This window comes from Electrophorus electricus, chromosome 2 (genome assembly GCF_041902795.1).
Source record: "Electrophorus electricus isolate QZ-2024a chromosome 2, ASM4190279v1, whole genome shotgun sequence".
In the NCBI taxonomy this organism is placed as follows: Eukaryota; Metazoa; Chordata; class Actinopteri; order Gymnotiformes; family Gymnotidae; genus Electrophorus; species Electrophorus electricus.
The window spans coordinates 30952662-30976158 of NC_137498.1; the positions used below are offsets into that span (position 1 = coordinate 30952662).

General features: G+C 39.9%; 4 protein-coding genes across 11 annotated transcripts in view; 2 read left to right on the top strand and 2 right to left on the bottom strand.

The window, feature by feature from the left end:
* rhbdf1a (rhomboid 5 homolog 1a (Drosophila)) overlaps positions 1–1188 on the top strand; it is a 32534-nt gene extending 31346 nt beyond the window's left edge. For both annotated transcript variants that reach the window (XM_027000641.3, XM_027000724.3), the window contains one exon: positions 76–1188. In XM_027000641.3, the coding sequence (XP_026856442.2) occupies positions 76–495 (420 nt within the window). In that variant the 3' untranslated portion in view covers positions 496–1188. The remainder of the gene's footprint in view (positions 1–75) is intronic.
* Positions 1189–1368: 180 nt separating this feature from the next.
* On the bottom strand, positions 1369–3719 carry aanat2 (arylalkylamine N-acetyltransferase 2). Its single transcript, XM_035529127.2, is given in 3 exon segments — positions 1369–1871; positions 2649–2810; positions 3556–3719. Coding segments are annotated over 3 exon segments (609 nt in total). The 3' UTR covers positions 1369–1588.
* A 4933-nt stretch (positions 3720–8652) lies between these two features.
* On the bottom strand, positions 8653–18076 carry mgrn1b (mahogunin, ring finger 1b). Of its 7 annotated transcripts, XM_081698681.1 has the most exons (18): positions 17500–18075; positions 16848–16966; positions 16649–16737; positions 16279–16425; positions 15419–15536; positions 14281–14347; positions 14068–14111; positions 13823–13870; positions 13613–13681; positions 13217–13376; positions 12955–13064; positions 12451–12665; positions 12015–12035; positions 11797–11908; positions 11614–11659; positions 11178–11264; positions 10857–10902; positions 8653–10614 (listed from the first exon to the last, which is right to left on the bottom strand). In XM_081698681.1, exons 1-17 carry the CDS (start codon positions 17585–17587, stop codon positions 10862–10864), a joined length of 1581 nt encoding a protein of 526 aa, XP_081554807.1. In that variant the 5' UTR covers positions 17588–18075; the 3' UTR covers positions 8653–10614; positions 10857–10861. The 7 variants fall into 7 exon arrangements, 5 of the variants coding, with proteins under 5 accessions (XP_081554807.1, XP_081554812.1, XP_081554802.1 ...); XM_081698686.1 differs by lacking the exon at positions 11178–11264 and having other exon boundaries at positions 17500–18076; XM_081698676.1 differs by lacking the exon at positions 10857–10902 and having other exon boundaries at positions 17500–18076.
* Positions 18077–18586: 510 nt separating this feature from the next.
* ubald1b (UBA-like domain containing 1b) lies at positions 18587–21991 on the top strand. The gene is made up of 3 exons (XM_027005416.3): positions 18587–18927; positions 19379–19432; positions 20826–21991. Exons 1-3 carry the CDS (start codon positions 18820–18822, stop codon positions 21120–21122), a joined length of 459 nt encoding a protein of 152 aa, XP_026861217.2. The 5' UTR covers positions 18587–18819; the 3' UTR covers positions 21123–21991.
* The last annotated feature ends 1506 nt before the right edge of the window (positions 21992–23497 follow it).

Sequence of the window (23497 nt, forward strand, 5' to 3'; positions counted from 1 at the left end):
GATGCTGCTTCTGTGGCCTTGTGCTGTTCAGTTTTGGTTCTAACTTTGTTCTCCCTCTCTCTCTCCCTGGCCCAGGTGGGTCCAGCTGGGTCACAGTTCGGCATCCTGGCCTGCCTGTTCGTGGAACTATTCCAGAGCTGGCAGATCCTGGCACAGCCTTGGCGTGCCTTTGTCAAGCTGCTGTGTGTGGTCCTCTTCCTCTTTGCTTTCGGCCTGCTGCCCTGGATCGACAACTTCGCCCACATCGGTGGCTTTGTCTCAGGCTTCTTCCTCTCCTTTGCCTTCCTCCCCTACATCAGCTTCGGTCGCATGGACATGTACCGTAAGCGCTGCCAGATCCTGGTCTTCCTGGCCGTATTCGTGGGCCTGTTTGCCGGCCTGGTGGTGCTCTTCTACGTCTACCCCATCAAGTGTGCATGGTGTGAGCTGCTTACCTGCATTCCCCTGACGGACAAGTTCTGTGAGAAGTACGACCTCAACGCCCACCTCCACTGACAAAGCAGCAAACGGACAGGAGGTGGGGCTTTGGGGAGGGAGGGGATTGGATTGGACTGTTGTTGCACATCAGTTCTGTGCCTGTCAGGGAATGAAGATAAGATGGACATTGTCCTGCCCCTCTGAGGTAATTTCTGTGTGATCTTGGATGATGCTTGTGTTGTATAATTTTTTAAACTCTCAGTACAAGTTGGAATGCCACCTTTGACCATTGTGATGATTCTGAAAATGTTTTTTAGGTTTCCCCAAAGTCATTTTTGTTGGTTGAACAGGGTGTCTTGTGATGATGTCGTCTTTAAAATATGGACACCCTAGCCCCACTCTCTCACACTCAGTTCCTTGTCGGTCTATGGGGTGTGAGTCTAATCACCGGTACAACAAACAGAACAATACCTGATTAAAAAAACATCATTTTGAACTTCTCTTGTTTTAGCATGTCACTAAATCATATTTTATGATTGTTCAGACAACCTCAGAATCCAGGGACAGAAAAGAAAAACAATCTATACCTTTGGTGCCTTGGTAAATGTAACTACTACTGCCATATTTTGGTCACATGTCAAGCATTCAAATGTTATTCTTTTATTTCTGTACTGCTTCAAATGGAGTAATGATTAAATACTTAAGGGTAGTGTTTTAGCTACCTATTCACTCACTTGTTACAAAATACATCTTAAAACAATATGCACCTCAGATGGTTGTTTGTCTGTTTCTTATCACCGGCCAAGTCTTTCTTAGTGTAGGTTATGCATTTTAATTAAGCATATTTTTCTACGTAAAATCTACATAATATGATTAAATCAAATTCTTAGGGTTGATAAGATTATGTATTATAAATGAGAACTTGGGGAACTCACTGACAGTTTTCAGATATATTTGTAATTATCCAATACATTTATAGGCTACCCTATAAATTATCATTCTGAAAAATGCCATGTCACAACACTCTCACTGCAGCATCACACAGAAACATTTTTTATCTCCAAAAAGAGTCAGCCTGCTTCACACACCATGAAAGAAAACTGCGATACTGACTGTTGCAGCTTGTGCATAATGCAAGCACCGTGCCTGCTACTTTAAAGCCGATGTCCTGTCAACAGCTGCTGTTGCGACACGTGTAAGACAGTCGCCTGAGCGTGTATTCCATTTCTCTGAAGCAGAACGATCCCACTGAGATGTCTGAAGGAGCGTTCTCCTTGAAGCCGGCCTTCTCGTAGAAGGGCACAAGAAATGCCTCGCATATGAGCAGGGCTCGGCGTACGCCAGGCAAGCAGCGCAGGTACTGCAGGTAGCGCCACAACAAGACGAAGGCCCTCCCCTGCTGCCTGCAGTGCCGGTGCACAGCCAGCACGTGAACGTGCACAGACAGGGGCATCCTGTTGAAAACACGCACCAAGAACAGTGCAGGGATACGACAGTTTAAAGTGAAAATTCACTTTTATATTGCTGTTAACATGGTTTTACTATAAGTGTATAATGTTGTATGGACGCAGGTTTGATTTTCAATCTTATTAGCATAGTTTTTATCATTTGAATCCATGATCATTCAGATTATAAAAATATAGAGTTTTACATGTAAAGCGTAAAGTTTACAGATATCTTTTCCTCGACCACATGTCCAATTCAGGTCCTGGATTACATCCAGGCAGTACAAAATCTGGGGCATTTAAAAAGTTATAATTTAAGTTTTAAGTTTTTAATTTAAGTTTTAATTTTAAAAAGTCATTTTGATTAATTGAAAGATTTTGATTACTTTTTCCTTCATCAAAGTCATCACACTTAAAAAAGACCTCTTAAAATTAGATGTTTAATATACCTAAACTTTTCAGTGAAAGAAAGTGTATAGCAACACTGATATACAGCACAAGAACTAATAAGAGAATATAATCTACTAGCACATAAAGAGCAAAATCCCCAAGACTGAATCAACACCTTCATCCACACCAGCCACTTTATTAGAAATACACACCCTGTTCCTGTCCTCAAATAGACTGCTGGTGAAGGGTGAGTGGATGAGTAACACAAATTGTGCAAGAGAGCCACTATAATGAACTGGCTGGATAAAGTGTTTGTATTAATTCCACTGGAAATTAAGGCTCTAAGAGTTAATTCAGCAATATATGTGTTAATGGGTGATTTTAAAGGGTATACACTTTACCTTTTGCAATTTTTCCTTGTCCCAGCCTGATCTAATGATAAAAGCCAGCAGCTGTCCTTCCTTGAACCAGCCCATGAAGAGCACAGAACACAGGCCTAGGATGCTCAGCACTTCAGCATGCATGAGCAGGCACTCCCTAGACCCTGAGATGAAAGCTACAACTAACAGACAGACAGGCAGACAATCAGATGCACCTGAGGTGGTGGTGTCAGTCCCAAAGGACTAAGGGCTCATAATCCTGCTCTAACATGAGAGCACAAACACAGGATTATCTGCAGATCAGCCAAGAGTTCAACCCTCTGCCCACAATCAAATTAACCTATCATCCATAATCCTCTTTCCACATTTTTTGTGTACAGTGCAAATAAAAGATGTCATTCTGCGTTTGGCAAATTTCAGACCATTTTTCAGTATTATGTTCAAGAGCTACATAATTGGTAGAAATAACATTTTAGGAACTACTGTAAAATGAACTACATTAAAATTAGTACATTGATAAGGGTTACAGTATATTTAAATGAAAGTGTTAGCAGAAATCAAATTTACACAATTATTATTCACATAATTCATATATGTTTGATGTCTAGGCTAAATTTTAGGCTAACGTGACTAACAAATACTGTAAACATATGGACACCATGGTCACTAACACTACCATGGCAACAAGATACTTAAGTGGTATGATGCCAAAATACTGGCTAAAAAGAATTTATTAAATTCTGGCTGCCACTAAATGTTTCAGCTATTTAATGTACTTTTGTTTAATTTTGTTGATCAGACAGGGCTAAAAAAACCCAAAACAAAACAAAAAACCTGCTACAGCCTTTCGAGGGTCATAATTTTAGGACTGCATCATGTAGCCTACACGGCAGACCTCTTTGCCCTTTGTGAATTTCTCAGCTTCTCTCTGGAACTCAAACACGCTGAGGGTGTCTTGTGGCGTGAGGTTGCGGAACTCACTGGCATGGAGTGTGTGTCTCTGCTGACAGGGAGAACCAGATATGCTCAGTGCAGGCTTTAGGGAAAACAGCTCATGGAAAGGAGAGCTGTTTACCTACTGGGTCATCCTTGCACACAGATATGCTGCCCGCAGACCCACTGTGCATGGAGAAGCAACGTTCCACCTTCCACCTTCTTGCTGACTTCCTGCCTCTTTCTGGCTGGCTGGATTCATTTACTCTTGGGTTGACTCTGTGATGTGTTTTTTTTTTTGCAGTCTCTCAGCCAGCCCTCTTTTGTCCTCTTCAGCCTCTCTCTCTAGTACAGCTCTCCTCACACACACACACACACACATACACACACACACACACACACACGCGTGCACGCGCGTGATGTCTCCTGCCCTCACTCCTGAGCTCCTACAACAGTGTCCTCTTTAGACGGTTGTGCACATGAGTTTCATGAGCCACAGATGTCTGGCAGGCTTATGTGGTGCTAATACGCCAGAGCACTGCTGACCAGGCTGCACAGCTTGCTTAACTCCATCTACTGCAATTCCAACCATGATTAGGGTTCTGTGTAATGCAAGCTGGAAAACACCCCCAGAGACACAACATATGAGTACTGTGGGCTCACCTATAGCAGATCGTTTGGAGGACTTATACTGCAGTAATTTGCTATTTCATGCCACCAGTGCTGTATAATTATTCAGCATTTGTTGTCTGTAATTACTTGGATTTGCTGCCATTAAGATCAAAGGAAGTACTGTAAATTGATTCAATTTCCTGACTGATGTACAGGTGAGCTAGTGATATTGAATTATGTAAAATGTGTCATCTATCAAAGAGATGAACAAATTCAGAGTGATTTAAATGAATCAAGACAATAATAATTTCATTATTTTGATAATGCAATTACTCCTCATTTGAAAACCTCCACGAATACAGAAAATGGCATGTGGCTCACTTAACAAAGCCATGGAAGTATGTGTGTGTGAACATAAGAAGGATGAAAGACCTGATTTCATGTGACAAAGTGGGTTAGGGGAGTCATTAAAGTGGAAAGGACCTGTTTTAGCCAATTTGCTAAATTGTTCCAATCTGCTAAATTTATTTAACTTGTGATGCTTGAGTTAGTCTATAGGTTTGCAGATAACTGTATAGGGACACATTTTTCATTGTGTTCTAGCAAATTAGATTTTTAATGAAATAGCGACCATAAAATTTAAGCACAGACAAATTTTTGCACAGCACAGATTTAATCCCAGGGTATGCACATCCAAATGAGATGGATACTTTGAAGAAGAAACCCTTTTTACCCAGTCCTAAAAAAAACCTAACTTTTACCCAGTTAGTGGCTCAGGGAATTTTGGCCAGCTGTGTGCTGCTGCTTGGTGAGCTCAAAGCAAGCAGGAACTGAAACTGGACGAATTACAGGCCTGGCCAAAGGGAAGATCCTCAGCATCCGGTGATGTGTAGATCTCAGATTTCAAGCAGGAATGACAGCCAAGGATTTACAGCCATATAATGAACATGACAATAACATTCATGATTCAAGAAAATATGCAATGGTTGTAGTAGAGTTCACCCTGTACAGCTGTACAGTCAAATTAAAGCTACGCTTCTACTCATAGTTATTGTTTCATTTCAAATCCAATGTTCTGGAATAGAGTTCCCAAAACAAACAAGCAAACAACACTGTGTCACTGTTTAATTACTTATGGACAGCATTTGATGAATCCTGGCTAGTGGACTGTGTTTCCCCCTGGTTTGCCTATAGATGAGAGGAAATCCTTTGATTGAGCTCTGTGAAGCATCAGGACAGAGAAAGGAATTCGTAGAGTAACCATGAGAAAGCCATAGTGTAACTGTGAGCCTAATTAGGCAGCCTGGAGTGGAATTAGCTAATTGCTGACACTGAACAAGAGCAACAGAGACACTAATCACCTCAGAGGCAGTGAGCCACTTTAGCCTGGGTGAGGAACTTGATTGGAGCATCACATACACAAAGGTTTAAACAGACAACTTGCTGAATTCATAGTGGCATTATGTACAATTATTACACATATTTATATATGTAATAATATGTAATATATTCAATAATTTGAGCATAGTGTGAGTTGCTACAGAATATAATTAATAATTTATATAATCATATAATTAATGTTTTACTATAATATTTTATAATAAAATTATAATATAATGAAATATAGTATATGTAAATAATTAATAATATAATTCATTGTACTTTCTCCTACAAACTGTTAATATACATGCAGCATAGAACAGAAATGAAAAAATAAACAAATGCATTTTGTGGAATGTATTTTGTCAAAAACTCTGAACATTAAAAGAATAACAGCACATTAACATACGCTAAAATACATACATATTGTACAATAAAAATTAATTGCAAAGATTAGAATGCAGACTGAACAGAGCAACATGTAATTTTCTCCATCGGCAGCAGAGGGCACACTATAGAAAAAAAAAAACAAGTGTTGAGCTAAATAAATCAATGACTAATTAAATTATTGTATAATGTTGTTGGTATTAATAATGTTTTGATGGGAAAAAAAAAAACCCAAAAGCTGGGTCAAAGAAGGTATTATGCATAACCAGGGACACCAGTCAGTGAAGAAGGCTTCACACTATACACGGAAAATAAGGGTTCAGACAGGGGAAGGGTTGGTTACTGAACCTTTATGAGTTAGAGCTAATTGCCCAGAACCAGCCAAAGGTGAGCCAGGATTAGAAACAAGTGCTGATGTTTATCTGTCAGGGGGAGGGACAACTAAATTTGACATGCTGTTTAGAAGTGAGTGTATTATCTCCAACACTACTACAATTAGTACTGTTACTACTACTACTACTACTACTACTAATAATAATAATAATAATAATAATAGCTAGTATAAATATGGCCGCATGTAACAATAGTCTAAACTTCCTGCTGCTTTGTCCAGCTATAATCTCTATCATACATTTATTACTGGCCCAAGAATATACTCAGAGGTTAGCTTGCTGACTCTAGCATGGCCAAATAAATGTCCAAAAATTTCAATAAAATGTTCCAGTCCACTTGTCTTTTGTAATCCCAGTCCATATCAGACATGCTAATCTAATGAAACCATAAAATATTTGTGAGTATACTAACTGTGCACAGCAGATTTCTTGGGAGTATGACTTCCACATTTCAAGAGCTCTGATGATGCTGGACAGGTGCAGTTCTACAGTCCTATTGCAGGTTGATCCTGCTCCTCCACTACTGGCTCCCATGTGGTGGACTAGGGTTCAGTCCCTGTCAGGCCAAGTGCTCTATGCTATACCAATATGAGCCCTTGTGCAAAACTCCTAACATTACACTCACCTACCTTTGTTACATTGAATAATTCTGAGTTGCTCTACCAAATGTGCTAAACGTAAATATCCCAGCAACTGGGCCAAGGAATTGACCCCATTCTGAGAGCATGCTACAGTCACCCACATCCCTATACCTGTCCTTCTGATACCTTACTTTAAATCATATATAATACATGTATAATAAAATAAAACAAAAGTAACTCTAGCAGTCAGAATACATAAAGCACAGAAGTGAAACATTGATCTTCCATGAGGCTCAATGGATTGCCTGAGGGCAGAAGGTGGAAGATGGAAGAAGGATAAAGCAAATGACCTAGTCAAGGTAACCCAGGAAACAGACAAATGGGAGCTTGGTGGATCATGTAGAGTCAACAAGTGTACATGAAGTGATGGAAATGCAGTACTCAAGATCTTCCTAATAGAGATGCTCAAAAGAGGACTGGTAAGGAATTACAATTTTACTAAACAGAATGCCATGGTGATGGAAGGCCACAAAGAATTGGGGAAGCCATGTGCAGGAGGAGAACAATAGGTGTCTACTGGAATGGGGACAGAATAAATGGGGAGGTTGGGATGAAAGTATAAGAATATGGATTAAAAGGGGGTGGGGTTGGGATAAAAAGGAGGAGTTGGAAAGGAAGGGGGGAGGCCAGGGATAGAGGATAAAAAGGGGAGGTTCAAAAGGGAGAAACCATCTCTGGATTGGTCCATTGGTTGTTGCAGAGGAAAGTCTGAGATTAAAACAGAAGAGAGAACTGAAGCAGGCAAGGAACACAGGCTGAAGCAGAAGACTGCATAACCAGACATGCTGGGCTGTAGTCAGGAAAACATGGGATGGGTGGGACTTGGCTTTCTGTGAACACTGTAGAAGACATGATGTCACACAACCAAGTCAGACAGTATAAACTAAAGGACTTTCTGTTAATAATGCAGACAGTGGAGGAAAAACTTGGAAGATTCAGAGTTGTGCTGATCTCAGTTTGAAATGATTTGTTCAATAAAGTGTTTAACTTTTTCTACTTCTCTTTTTAAAAGTCTTCACCAGGCAGTTGAATATGTGCACTGCCAGATAGTAAGGATTATTGGACTACGGCAGATGTCAATGTTAATATACACTGAATATCATTCTTTAATTAACTTATGAAAGTGAAGTAGCCTACATACAAAATGTCATGGATTGATTATGGATTATTATACCAACTCCCACATGCTGTTACAACAATGTGAGTAGTCAAGCATAAGGATACTTTACATTCCTTGTTTGTCACAAACATGTTTATGCACTTGCAATAAAGTATATGGACTTACAAAACACAAAAGGGGCACATGTTAATACTTAAGGATTACTAAAATTTAATTACATTTTGAAACTTTTAAGTCTTACTTGTACAAGATTGTTTTTAGTTTTAGTAAACATTTGTCTAATTCTCCCAGACCGGACACATGCCCTTATCTGTTATCTGCAGCATAGGCATGCTTAGTGTTGTTATATGATTGAGATCTACTTGCTGTGACAGCCTAAACAAAACCCTCCATACCTCATCATACATATTAGTCTATGACTACAACAGTAATACAATAACTCCTTCATTGACTTTCAGCAATTAATTCCCAGTTTCAGTCACTATTCAATAATCCATAGTAGGTGGACAGCATGTTCAGAAATTTAAACACTGACAGAAACTAGCAGAGACAAGCTACTTTTAATATTAGTTTTATTGGTATTCACATGCAGCAGTATACTATGCATTTGGACAGAACATATGCTAATCTTAAGCTTGAAAACCATGGCTGACCCAATGTTAACATCCTGGATACCAGGCCAATATTACAAGGAACAAGAAGGCACAGTGGATCAAGTTGAAATGGCACACTATTAGAGGGAGATAAATAAGTGAGCATCTTCCATTGCCAAGAGCTGTATTAAGTACCAACATATCATGCAGAGTTTAGTCTGATAATTAATAAGAAGCCACTAATCGATATTGCATATTACATATCTGAGGTTTCAAATACATTTATAGAGCAACCATCTATGAGTAAACCATAAATCTATTGATCCGCTCAAAATTATGTTGCACTAAACATATCTGTATCAAACACACACCCACACATATCAAATAACTAGCTTCATTATCCAATATAGTACCTATTTAAATAGTCAAAGATTCATCCTTCATTGGTAGATCATTAGAAATACTCTCAGAACCAGTCATACTACACAAACACTACAAACTTTAGAGCTTAGTTCAATGCATGGTCATATGCCATAAGCAAAAACAAAACAAAAACCCCCCCAAAGCAAACAAAGAAAACAAAAACCCCCACCTATCTCTAGCTTCCAAATGCTCCCCCATCACAAGAACTGAGGAAAAGAACAGCTCAAAGCACGATTAAGTAGCAACATTTGTTCTTGCTCAAAGGCACGTATACCTCTATGCATAATGCTACATTTACAAGACAGTTTAACACTGCAAGTCATGGTGCTTTGGGTTGGATGAGATAAGGGCAATGATGAAATAAATGCATGCTGAGAGTATACTCATCAGTGCATGTGCACATTAAGCAGTTCTTTCCTTTTACAAAGCACAGAAGCCTACTAGCAATGGTAAAGGCAGAAATATAAGACAGGATCCAATATCCACCACTTTTGCAACCATGCATAAAACACTTTCTCAGCTGTAGACCAAAGGAAGGGAATCTCATTTGTAAAATAAAGAACTTAAAACAAGGTACTTTAAGGAATGATCATAAATACTTCACATTATGTAGTGCATTGTTTGTTGTACAAAACATATGTTGGAGGTGTAAATTCACTATATCATTATTTGGTCAGAAAACTGAAGTAAGCATCTGCCTGTATGATACAAACACACAGGGGCCAGCTCTCAATCACATGCGTTTGCAACTATTCTTAAATTAATAAAAGAAAGAAAAAAAAAAGTCAAAACATTTATACACTTCCTATAAAACATTACTTCATATGAAATTCACAAAGTTACAGATCTGTAGTATACACAAAGTGTTAATTCACACCACACCTCTATATTATTATCAACACTGATTACAGTCATAAAGACATCAAGACTGAAATGCTGAGACTTCCTGCTTATTAAGATGTGCTTTAACCAGACCTGGTTAGCATGGTGTCTGTTGTGATACACCTCATTGTTCCCACACTTGCCTCAAAAGAACACTTGCCACAAAAAGAACAGGCAAAATACACAGATTGTTCTCCTATCTCTGCAGTTGGCTTTGTGCTGGCCTGTTTATTTTTATGGTAAATTTGTCAGAATTTTAAAATAAATAGACATTTAAAAAAAATCATCCAGTGGTAAAAGGAACAAAGAAATACAAGACCTTTTCTTTTCATGACTTGCCATTAAAGCTAGTACACCTTGGACAGGAGGCAGGATTGATGTAATTAGCGAGGGTGGCGTGAACACACATCCCATCTGACGAGGAGCTGAGGGGGGGCGTCAGGAGCAGTGAGGCTGGCACTGGCGCAGATAGGAGAAGCTCCACAGAAAGGAAGGGGAGTGGGAGGGTTTATGGTTCTTTATTCATCCTCCATGTGCAAACCGCTGGTGGGACACAGGAGAGGCTGGCTGGAACAGCTCGTGCCCTGAGTGTCCAGGCTCTCCATGGAGCCCGAAAGACCTGCGAGGTGGGAGGGACATCACAACCAAGGCCACACGACGGATGAGATGAAAGACATGTCTACATCACACTGTAGTTTAACGGCCAAGAAGAAACAAGCAGGCACCATGGCACCCACTGACTCGCTTTTCAACATTTATGGACTTTTGTTTCCAGGGTTATGGAAAACATGAAGCACACTAGTTTGTCTGCGTGAACAGAGGAAAGGATAATGAAAGACTGAGGCAGAGCAGCCTACATACCAGAGTTACTCTTCCATACCAATAGAGCAGGAATCAGGACCTAGAGCTGCCCAGAGCAAGGGGAAGGAGATGGCAGGCAAGAGAAGTGAGAAACAGAAAGAGAGAAGACAGCACACAGGTTAGACTGCACACAGGTTAGACTGTGAAGCTGACAAGGCAAGTTAAGAGATGCAGAGTGCCTGCTAGAAAACCCACAGAGGGCCGTGCACACACACGGGGCCACACACACTTTTGTTAAATTTATGTTGCAACAGTATTTCTCAATCGGGTCAACTGGGTCTTTGGTAGAAGTCTGGCCATCCTACCAAAGAGGCTACTCACCAGTTGGTTCACTTTCAGTTTTAGTCAGGCTGCTGTGCTCACTACTACAGTCAGGCCCAATTTCCCCCTCCGAGTTCAGCCTGTCCTCTGTACAGAGCAGGGTACACACATGTACAAGTACAGAAACACACATACAAATGGTCCTGGGTGTGAAATAGGACTCTAGGACCAGGCCTGAGAGACTGTTTTATACCTTGTTTCAACTCTGCCATTTGTAATAAGCTACTTCAGCCAGAGATAAGCTTAGATCAGATATGTGTGCCCTTCTGCAATTTACACTTGTAGTTAGATTGCATAATAGAAATTACAATTGCACTTTGCGTATCTCTGGATCTTTGTTTCAGTTTGTCTCCCATTAAGGAGACTTTAGTTAATATGGAGTTTTGGGCAGAAAGAGCTCTGGGATCTTTAGGATTATATGAAATACACCACTAACCATCTTCTGGAGACAGAGAGTCAGGAGCATCCTCTCCTGCCGTGCCCTTTGAGTGAGAGAGGCCACAGGGTTAATGTGTGTGTGTATGTGTGTGTGTGTGTGTGTGTGTGTGTGTGTGTGTCAGAAAGTAAAACAAAACAAAACAAAACAAAACAAAAGCCAGGATTGGCCAGCAAGCCTGACCTCAGTAGGAGCGGGACTACTGGACAGCAGGGTGTGGGCTTGTGTGTCAGACAACTCTGACAGCTTCTCCTCATCCTCCTCCTGGATGGGTGAGGAGGGGGAGCGCAGGGTGCTGTGGACAGGGCAGAGAACACTTCAGCTGGGAAGACCCTGTGGGCTGCAAGATGTGACCTGGCCTTTCACCCCACCTCCCAGGCTGCCCTCCGAGCCCCACCAACCTGGCTTGGCCCCAGTGCTGGCTGCAAGAGGAGGTCATGTCCTCTGAGTATTGCAAAGGTAGAGAGAAGTCTGCTTTTGTCATCAACTCGTGACATAGCTAATTTTAAACCGCACTCAGTGATGCGTCACATCAGATCTAAAGGAATGCCTCAGCCATGCTAACGCAGCTGATGATCAATGTTGGGGCCAACTGTGTTTTGGTTCATTTCAGTCAATTACTCCAACAGACAAAGATAAATATGAGAACAACTGATATTGGGAGATAATTTTAATTCATCTGGAAATAGAATCTACTTCTTTAATTTGATCCAACCTTACTAAGATTAAATGAGATTGTCCGGTTAGTATGATTGAATTTGCATAATCATTTCCTATTAACTTCGTATTGGTTTTGAGGTGAATGACTTCTTTAAGATGCAGTGGTGGCAGGTTTACCTGTCGGGCGACTTGCTGACTTTGCCCTTCTGAAGGCCGCTGTCTCCAGAGTGTTCTGGAGAGCTCAGTTGCCTACTGTCTCCGCTGAGGCTCCCCGAGAAGTTGATCTCATCGTACAGAGGGGCGGAGGGGACTCCGGGGGAGATGGCGGTGAGCCCGTTCAGAGCCTCCAATAGTGAGATGGGCTCAAAGCCGGGAGGAACAGAGTCAGAACTCTGACAACATACCCAAAGAGATACAAAGAGTGAACAAACCAATACTGGTGGATACTGCATAGAAAGCACTAGTTAAATGCAGACCTGGTCAACATGAACTCTGAGAGGAAATCAACACATGTATATTTCAAAGACTATTCTGATACCCTAATCATTACCAAACATAGTGTATCAGAATTTGTTGTGTTTGGTAATGATTAGGGTACATGCTTGTTAGAGTAAGGGTACAATGCTCATGACTGTACTAATGGTACTGTTCAGAGGAGTGCAGGCAGGGTAGGGCACGTACAGAGTGCTCGTCATGCTCCATGCTCTGAGCCAGCACGGGACTGAAGGAGACAGGGGAGAGAACACCGGCTTTCTTCCTCACCGCCCGGATCTGCAGCAGGGCTCGAAATGCTGCACATGCACACATATGTACGCACACAGACCAGTTTCACCATTCCAAACACTGTCGATACAGAGATGGCTACTTAAAACCACCTGTTATGTATTAATCACTTGTTCTGATCATAAACATGCTGTAGTTAAATGATCCAGGTGATACGTACGCAGTCTGCAAATGGGGCAATTGTTGGCCTGGTAACGCAGTGTATCTGCACACGAGTTACATAGACACAGGTGTCTACATGGAAGGATGAGTGTGTCACGTAAGTCCGACAGGCACACGACACATTCATTGCTGTTGTCACTATTCTCATCATCAGATGGCTGGTGGAGGGATAGCAGACAGAAAGTTAGGTTAGGTTTTGACATTCAAACCACAGGCCAGTTCTGTTTGAAAACTCTCACCATGCATTCTTTTTTTAAAAAGAAATTAATTTATATTAATACGTTATCAAGCGGCAAAATTCTTTTCAGATTATGAAATTTCAGATTTTCACATTTCAAATTGTGACAGAGACAAGTCTAACTGAAGTCTAACTGAAAATGGGGATTACATTCACCTTAGTCTCTTGGTTGTTCTTGTTTTCAATGCCATAGATCTCCTGGAGCAAGTAACTAACCCGATCCACCTATGGACAGTCAGCAGGGATATCAGGTGACACAACAGACACTTAGCACAAATGTAAGGTGATCTCATGAACAAATCAATAATCCATTCCGCAGTGTTTAATAAGTAAAATGGTGAATGAATGGAGAAATGTATTACTTACGATTTGTTTCTGCTTTAAGGGCTTCACAGAGAAGCTGCCATCAACATGCTGCCAAAGGGGGAGGGGAAAAAACCCCAAAAAAAAACAAAAACAAAACACCACATCTCTCCAATTCCAATATCCAGTAAATATGTATTCTCTTCAACACGCAAATTAAGTCACTATTTTCATCATAGTTTGGTACTGTACAGATATTGACCATTTTGTACATGGTTAATCTCAAAACTTAGTTTGGCTCCACCTACTTTCTCAAAGGCAGCCAATAGCACATGTGCATGTCCCAAGCAATCTGCAAGAAAAAGGTGTCAATTAACAACCTGTGCCAAGCCAATATCATTCCCAAGTCACTGGCCTCTATTAAGACACAGCACACAATATGGGTGATAAGATTTGGAATGAGAGTAATATATATATAGACATGTTCTTGTCCAGGACACATCACCAACTTTGCCACGCACCATCTCCTTCATCCACCACGGCCTGGATGACTATAGGGAAAACACCTCTGTCCAAATCAAAGTTCAGCTGAAATGGCATTAGAGAAAATATATTTAAATTGTTCCTTTAGTTCACTTAAAACATTTGAAATATTGATAGTTTATAATTGATTTCTATCCCTGTTGCACTATTATGTCTTCTAGCAAGAGGAGTAGCCAAGAAGGACTGGCTGTTAATCTCAGGTCCTTTAAGGATAGGCTTGCTGTTTTTTAAGCCATATTGAAATGGTTTCTTCACATCGTTTATGACAGTGTAGTCAAATATGTATACATGTAGTTTATGTTTATTGAGGACAAGCTTTTCCTAGCATAATTTAAGCTCCTGTTCTGCTGCACATGCTGCTAAGAGATCCTTTTTGCAGAAATGCAAATCAAACCAAATAAGACATCCTTGACTATTTTTTTTAAAATGTTTTTGTTCATAAAAAGGACAGTATAATGTAAGGGCTAACAAAGCATATTCTGATGTTTATAGATATCTATTTTTCTGTTAGACAAATTAAGCATGTTTTTTACATGAAATACTGTAAAATATCCTGGAAATGTATGTTTGGCATCATAGCTATCAGTCCACCAACTTCCTAGTCTGCTGTTATATACAACAGCTGCTGCCTTTACAGTGGTTTCATATAAGCTTTTTCTAATTATTTGTTCTATTACTCATCAATTCTATTTTTTTTTGTCTAGTACAAAATGTGTAGTTTTTAATAGAGATTACATTTATTCTTAAATTCCACCATTCACACACAGATATTCTCTTGCTTCATGATTGTTGATCACTTTCTAGAAAACCATATATCCAATAATAAGTTATCCCCATATACTCATTGGACTTCAAATAGAAGTAAAACTGAAAGCTGACTTATTAGTGGTTCTGCAGATATACTGTACACAGACATAAATAAATTTATCTGCATTTTCGCCATTACCAAATTATCAAGCCTTTTCATATTGTTACTAGTTAAAAATGTCTGTTTTTGTCTGTCATCTGTTAGACTAATCTCATTCTACTAAAAATGGAGGTGTACTAGAGGTAAAATGCAATATTTGTCCTCATAAAAGATGATTGTGACATCATTAAGGTGGTTACAGAACTCACATCTTCCTCCTTCCATTCAGAAAAATTGATCTTGAAGGAGGGCAGAGAAAACTGCTGGCTCACTCCCCGCTTGTAGTGCACTGTTTCAGACATCATCACAGGATTCCTGGGATTATAACTTCAGGGAAAAAGACAGCAAAACAGTCACACAAAATCTATTTGTTTGACATCAAATTGTATACTTTTCTTTGTTCTCTTATCCCCAGGGCTTGTGAGAAAATTTTAAGAATGTCTGATCATGTATATGACTCAAAGTAAATACTTTATGAAATTAGACATCTGTGAGCCAAGTCATTGAATTAACACAAATGGAGGAAATGGGGAATCTAAGAGGCTAATTAATTAAAGCCATTAGGTGCTTATAGAACTCTGCTATACATAGCCTATCCTCCCGCTCACTGCAAACATGTTGTATATCCATGGAAACACTCTTGTTGCTAAGGGCTCTGAATATCTCTTCACGTGGTTCTCAGGCCTACATCTATTATTCTTATTTAGCTTGGCGTATAACCCAACAAAATTTTAACCAGAATGGCAGATGTTTTTTAAAGCATATAATACAAAAACAAACAATTAAACAAAACAAAAAAAACCTTGATGATTAAAACTGCAATTTCAGCTGTATGTAAGGCATTATATCTTTTATATGACAGCAATACCTAAATAGCTGAAGTGTATAATAAATAAGACTAGATTGACTGAAATCAGTTAAGATGTTTGTCTTATGAACATAAAAGCTTATCTGCCTCTATGAACCTCAGGCTGAGAAACAGTTCCTCAAAGGTGAGGCAGAAAAATCTGAAGTTTGCCTCTCCAGGGTTTGTGTAATGTGGTCTAATAACATACACAGCTATCCTTACATTGCCATTCCATTAGTGAACTCCTCAAACGCCTGGCAGTAGACAGTGATAGCAATTCGAGCGTCTGAGTCGAAGGTGAACTCCACTCCATATAAAACCTTAGGCTTCACTCCATCCTCCGTGGGTGTATCACCATCATCTTTGTACCTGTAAAGTACACAAAATATCACCTCAAACTCTGCAGAAATTCCATAGACTTTGTGTGTGATCTAATGTAAATTCAAATTTTTAACTGGTTCCTTTCCCAGCCTCTGAATCAGCAGTTGAACATATTCAATAAGGTGCAACTAATCCTCCTTTTCTGCTTTAAACCATGGCATTGAAGAGGTGAGCACTGCATTAAAATGAGTAAATTTAGAAAGGTGCACACCTGACAAGTCGTAAAGAGTCTTTTCTGATGTTAACAAGGCTTCGTAATGTCTTCACTGGTTCATGAGGTGCTGGGGTCACATAGGGAAACTGCGTATCAATGTTAACAGAGATGTTACGATCATAACAGCTTAAACACACCAAATTAGAAACATGATGACTTATGATAAACTTCTGAGGAAAGCCTTTCACTTCCACACCTGCACAGGACGGTTGCCTAGGAAATTGAGGTCCATGTTTTCTCCAAACAAGTAACCTTCAGGGTGGGGTGTGTCAAATTTCTCACCTCCCATGAAGAAGTGACTAGCAAAATAATTCCCTTTGAGGAAAAGAGGGAACCAAATTGGATTGAGTTTCACCTTCAAAAAACAACAGCCCAAACAATCTGTTATGTAACTCGCACCATCCATTAACATGCCATTACAAAACATTTGGCGTAGTCTGTTAAGATATCGTATATAGGTTATAGTGGGTCATGTTAACCAATAGCAATGATCTGAAAGCCTTTACTACGATTCATTAATAAAGCTATCAAAGGGAACATCATAAAAGGCTGTGGACCCCTGAAATCACAAAACAAGACACCGAAACTGTAGTTAGTGACCCCATCAACTAAAGCATCGCAACGTATAACTTTTCTTTCTATCGCAGAGAATAAACAGAATGACAGACATGAGCAGCTGGTTAGGTAACTTAGTTAGCTAACCGCTGTCTACGCTGTGGGAGAGTATTATTAAATAGCTAGCTAGTACACAAACAGCTAGGTTATCTTGCGTTAGCTAATCAAACTAGCAAGCTAGTCTAGCCATTTTAGCTAACCTAAGTAATTGTCAAACAAGCCGACAAACTTACCAGATTTAGGTGGAAACCTGTATGCTGAGTTAGCCTGAATATCAATGTCCTCCACCCCAGCGATCCTTCGACCAAGGACTGAGCCCATGATTCACTACCCGAACTACTCGCTTAACTAGCTTGCTAACTAGTTAGGAGAGCAAATTGTTTGCGGGAGCTAGCGACAATTTACAAGGACAGAGATGCCAACGTCGGGTAGTTATTTGCTTCTATGGTTTAAAACCAATACCAAACGATATTTCCTTGACGTTCAATTGGATAAATAGTTTAATTTAAAGATGACAAGTAACTATTCAATCGCCATTTACCCACGTAGCTAGCTATATTTACGTTAACGTTATGCTAGCTGGCTAATTAGCTAGTTTGTAAAGCCAGCTAGCTACAAACGCAATAATTAGATAGCTAGGGTCAATCTACTTTTAGATAGCTCAGAAAGGAGCTTCGCCTTTCCAAAAACGCAAATTCGTAGAGGCTATAAACTTTCGTAGCGAGCCACCTATTTTATGATAACGTACGCTTTAAAGACGACACTAACACTAAAAAACAACAAACCGGGAAGTGCTAGCTATTTAAGAGATAGGCTGTGCTTGGATTTGTCATCGTGACAAACAGATTATTCATCCAATCCAGTCTACAGACGCCACAGGCACGTTTTCTTTTGTCCCCTTTAAATAACGAAGATGCAAATTTGCTATGTAGGCAAAGTTCACACTGAGGTGCATGTTTAATTAACAGGATCGAAGCTAAAGGCGCACCGACGTACATTTGCTTATATAACTAACTATCAGATTAATGTCTACACTGTTTACACTGTCTACACTGGCCGATTTATTGAGTACATCAGAAGATACATTAGGTTGTCCCTATAAAAGAGCAAGGCAAGATATTAAAAATAATTGAAGACTATGTAAAAGTGGGCTTCTGCACTTGAGTAGACGCATAATTATGTTGATGCAAATGATTACTCTAGCTAATGAAAATGTTACTATAATATAGCACAAAAATCTAGGAAGTGTTTCTATTCATCCAATGCCGACAAATGTCAACGGATTTCTATAGAGCACAAATACAATGTAAAAACAATTAGTTTTATTCGTGTACTCACTAACGTTTGGTTTTATAGGCGTACAAGAAATACGTTTTTTTTTCTAGAATCCCGGGAGTTTTGACGGTTACAGGGTGCGCCCATTAGGCGGCGCTATGGACACCGACGTACACGGCAAAATATTTTGCATCAGCAAGTACGATATGAGTGACCACTCTGAGTTGGAAGAAGTATAAGGGAAGCGATTCATATAGACTGATAGATTGCTTAGTAGCATGGAAGAACTAAAGCATCAAGTTATGATAAACCAGTTTGTCTTAATAGCTGGATGTGCGTCAGACCAAGCAAAGCAGCTTCTACAAGCGGCACACTGGCAGTTTGAGGTAGGTTATTTTAGCAGGTTATTTACTAGTTAATGCACCTCTGCGGTCATAATACTGCATGTAATGTAACTAGCTAGCTTGCCAGCCTGTACAAGTTTTTTAGCTAGCTAGCTACTACTGAATCCATTTCGTTTGGCTATCTAGACTATAACACAAAAATGTTTTGCAGTTCAAAGTTTCCTAGAAATTAGAGTGAAGAAGGCAAGAACACGAGCATGCATCACTCATTTTATGGGTTGATTTAAAACTTCCAAAATTGAGTAACTCATCCTAGCGAGCTAATTAACGTTATGAATGAAAAACCTAGCTATACCGTGGAGCTATTTAACTTATCGATTTAATTACGAGGGTAGCCTGATTCCTGTTATATGCACATTTCTTAGTATTAGCTAATTAGACTAACACTACAGATATTAGCTAGCTAACATGTTTTTCCTTCTTTTTGTTATAGACTGCTCTTAGCGCATTTTTCCAAGAAGCTAATATTCCATACAGCCACCAAATGGTGAGTTTAAATAATAATATTATTTATAAATGGTTCTCAATTTTTTACTTCCGCCATGTTGTGTGAGCGAGTACATGAGTCAGGCGAAAATAAACATATCTGCCACGCGTTTTCCCATGGTCGAGATTTCATGTTAGTCTACAAAGGCACAATTTAATGAATAGTTTGCTGTCTAGGCACTTAACGTCTGTCAGCCTTGATTCTATATTTTTAACAAGTTGATTTTTTGTAAACATGTCCCAAGCCGTGGGGGAGAGAGATTCCTGGAAAAGGAGAGAACAAGATACAACTTCCGACAGTTATGTTTATCGCCTGAACAAAAACAAAAAAATATGTAGGATAGTGATCTGCCAAACTGCATGCATATTGGTGCCAAACCAACGATCCCGTTAAGCAAATGATATACACTACTTATTACTTAATTTATTAGTTAAACATACATTTAACCTCAAGATTTTTTATGTACAGTGATATAAAAATGCCTTTGCCTGATTTTCATTGTTTACTATGATTCAGACAATGCCAGCCAAATCTAGAAATTTTAATCTCTAATACTATATAAACGTCTGTTTACATTTATTACTGGTTATGGCTAATGTATTACTATAAATTTATTTTTTGAAGACAGTTCTATGAGTGTGTTCAGCTCAGCACTCCATCCACATTTCGTTACAATGAAATCATCTTTTGGTTGATTTGACTTGGAGCCAAATGTACATATTTTACAAGGAAGCCGTTAGAATGTCTGTGGGACAGTGCTGTGCTAAATCAGTTTGGGGGGTTTCCCGGATGTGCCAGGAATGACCTTGCATGGGAAATGTGCTCAAGCCTACTGAGCTCAGAGGCCTCCTGAAATCTGCTAAAAGAATGAACACCAGGACTTGTGAGCAGAAGGCTGAGAGAAGGAGCCATCTCAAATAACACAGCTCTTGCCTGCTTGAGCCTCTCAGACAGAGGCATTCTTTCAGAAGGAGAATGGTGCTTCACTGTTCTTGCATGTGCACCCCTCCATGTTGTAACCAAGTCAGATAAGTGTTTCAAGTGACATATTTATGCCTTACTGACTATTAAAGTGTGTGTGTGTGTGTGTGTGTGTGTGTGTGTGTGTGTGTGTGTGTGTGTGTGTGTGTGTGTGTGTGCGTGCGCGTGTGTGCATGTGCGTGTGTGCTTTTCTGGAGGTCATCTGTGACTTAGCTGATATAAAGGATTTCTGTAGTAGTGTACATAACAGCAATGAACACTTGTCTTGATCGCTAGTCTTGGAGTACCTGACTGTGAGTGAAAAGGATATTTATATGTTTATAACTGTCTATAAACAAAGTTTGCCTCTGAATTAAATCCAAACCTGCTAACGAGACTCTTGCTTACACCCATCTCTCATCTCTTGCAACAGATGTGCACGCCTTCCAACACCCCGGCAACTCCGCCCAACTTCCCGGACGCTCTCACCATGTTCTCCCACCTCCGAGCCTCCGAGAGCATGAGCGCTGGTAGCTCCATGGCACCCATGGCCACCTCGCCGCCCCCGTATATGAACTGGTCCATGGGCGCTGCACACAGCCCCGGGCCGCAGGGACTCTGGGCTGCGGCTCAGCTGCCATCCCAGACAGTGGCATCGGACTGGCCCTCGGCACTCACCCAGCAGGCATCCTCTGAGCAGCCAGGTCTCGCCGTGGAGGCAGAGAGATGAGGATGTGGGAGGCCTGGTCCGTCCTGCAGGCGGTCCTGGTTCAACAGCGGCCTGAAGAGCAGCTCTGGTGGTGCGACGGCAGGAGAACACTGAGAGGCTGGATAACGCAGCGGGTGGGCATTTGAGACATGGGAGCAGAGCACGTGTGCTTGTTCCAGAGACTGGACAGGAGACTAGAGACAGATAAAGTTCCTGGGTTTTTTAAAATGTTTTTGTTGTTATTGTTGTTTTTCCATAGTAATTTAATTTCAAAGCATTAATTTCTTGCTTATGTATCCCCTTCAAAAGAGCTCAATGAGCAAGGAGTCATTTCTGCTGTTTGCACTGTGATGCGTATAATTTCCTGTTGCAGTGTTGATCCTGATGATGAACTGAAATCAGTTTGTGTGTGACTGTTGTAGGCAGTAGGAGCTGGAATGCTGAAATCATACTTTGAGACACAGGACAACTTGATTTTAGTTTTTTTGTTTGTTCGTTTTAACAAAAAACACCACCACTGATTATGATGTTAAGATGGTCTAGGAAGTAATGTATATGTCAAGATCCAATTAATCATCTGTTATGTGTATGGAGAAGGGACATATTTACACAGAAGCAGTTTTCCACGTAACATTATTTATTTCCTTAAAATGTTTGTATAATAGCTCTAGTTAGAAATGGTCAGTGTACAGATCCCTTTTCTAACAGTTTATTAAATTGCAAATGGCCAGTCTAGATATGCTCCATTTTTGCTAAAATCACTAAGTACAAATATGGCATTGTTATGACTCTTCTTTCTCTATGGCTGTGTTTTAAAATCCATAACATATTTGTTAATTTTAACTAGATTGCCAATTTTTGTCAGTTATTAAATAAACAGTTTTACAGTGTGTTTTACACAGCCTCCATGACTTCAAACCCTGCCCCCTCCTTGCGTGTCTAAATCTGTTAGGCCAAATGCAAGAGATGGCAGTGCATAGTCACAGGGCACTCAGACATTCAGTTCTTCTCATTGTTATGACTGGCAAAAACAAAACAAACAAAAAAGAATGCTTTAACATCCAAAGTCTGTTTAGAACAAATCCCAAGGATACATTCTATCTGTCCAGACAAAATTAAATCATGGTACAGCCACTTTCTTCTGAAGCCCTTTTGCTTTTTATCTTGACTGCCTGTTTCTTCACTGTTTATATTGGTTCTGCAGGGTGTGATGTGAACACCTGGTGGCTTCCAGGTTTTGTATAGGTAGTGAATTCCCATATCTGATTCCCTGAAGCATTACTGGCCAGGATACTTATGTACATGTTCAGAATTAATGGTATACTAAATTCAAGGCAAAGAAGCTTAGCAAACTGCTGGTCATTTGGAATCTGTTCTGAAAAGTCTCAGTGTCTTTTTCTCTTTTTCTATCCCTTGATTCCTTTACCCAGATGCCCTGCAGCAGCAAGCCTGAACTAAGTAAGCAGAAATTACTCTCTTCCTCAACATTTACTTTACTAACCTATACAACTATGGTTGAAAAATGCACTGATGAGTGTTATGGGTAAAATGGTTTATTTGTGAGCCTTTATGTACCATCTGAATAGGAAGTGGCTAAGAGGTCACTAACACATGCAATACAAAGGTCTGTGCAAAAGGAGCACCCATGGAAAATTATGTATGTGATAGGCTTAATATCTAAAAACAATCTCAGAATTAAGACTGAAAGTGATGAAAAGGCTGCATATTGTGTCCCTCATCCTCTACAGAACCTTCTTATGAAAATAACTACATACACAGTAAGTCATGTAATGTATAGTAATAGTAATGTATAGCTGTGCTATGCAGAAAGGTTTGGCCGCACAGACTAACAAAATGTTAAAAACAAAACAGAAACACAAAATGATAGATGTGCTCACAATGTCCTTTTATTTATTAACAACAGATATTCCTCCCAATAACTACATTCCACCAAAAATTTAAGAGGGGTAAAAGAGAGAGAGCGAGAGCACTTCCACAGGGACTCCCTCTGGTTGTTGTCTCTATTGAAGCGCAGGCACATCAGAGCACTCTCGAGTACCCTGCTGCCTAATTGCTGGTCCCCCATGTGGTGTGTGCACCTCGCTTCCAGAACAAAATGTTCTGGTGTAGCAAAACGTACATGCCATGACAGAGGCAGGAGATTTCCTATGATTACAGCGCTACCATGACTACCGTGCCTGCCTAACTACACCTAACTCACCTAAACTCTCATCTGGACACACTCAGTGACTTTGTTTTTAAACTGTTACAGACATAGACATAAATTATTTATTATATCTAATCCCATACTGTGGGTAAAAAGAGAAAAAAGAAGAAGATATAGTGAAATACATGCACACACATACATTACAGTGCATAAACTATATATACTGCGG

What these genes read in the sequence shown, in the direction of transcription:
- ubald1b (XM_027005416.3), top strand. Translation starts at nt 18,820, where the DNA reads ATGGAAGAACTAAAGCATCAAGTTATGATAAACCAGTTTGTCTTAATA. An exon ending in CGGCACACTGGCAGTTTGAG is followed by an intron (nt 18,928 to 19,378) that starts GTAGGTTATTTT and finishes TTTTTGTTATAG; the next exon opens with ACTGCTCTTAGCGCATTTTT. An exon ending in TTCCATACAGCCACCAAATG is followed by an intron (nt 19,433 to 20,825) that starts GTGAGTTTAAAT and finishes CTCTTGCAACAG; the next exon opens with ATGTGCACGCCTTCCAACAC.
- mgrn1b (XM_081698676.1), bottom strand. Translation starts at nt 17,587, where the DNA reads ATGGGCTCAGTCCTTGGTCGAAGGATCGCTGGGGTGGAGGACATTGAT. An exon ending in GACTCTTTACGACTTGTCAG is followed by an intron (nt 16,426 to 16,648) that starts GTGTGCACCTTT and finishes TGTACTTTACAG; the next exon opens with GTACAAAGATGATGGTGATA. An exon ending in CCTTAAAGCAGAAACAAATC is followed by an intron (nt 13,682 to 13,822) that starts GTAAGTAATACA and finishes GACTGTCCATAG; the next exon opens with GTGGATCGGGTTAGTTACTT.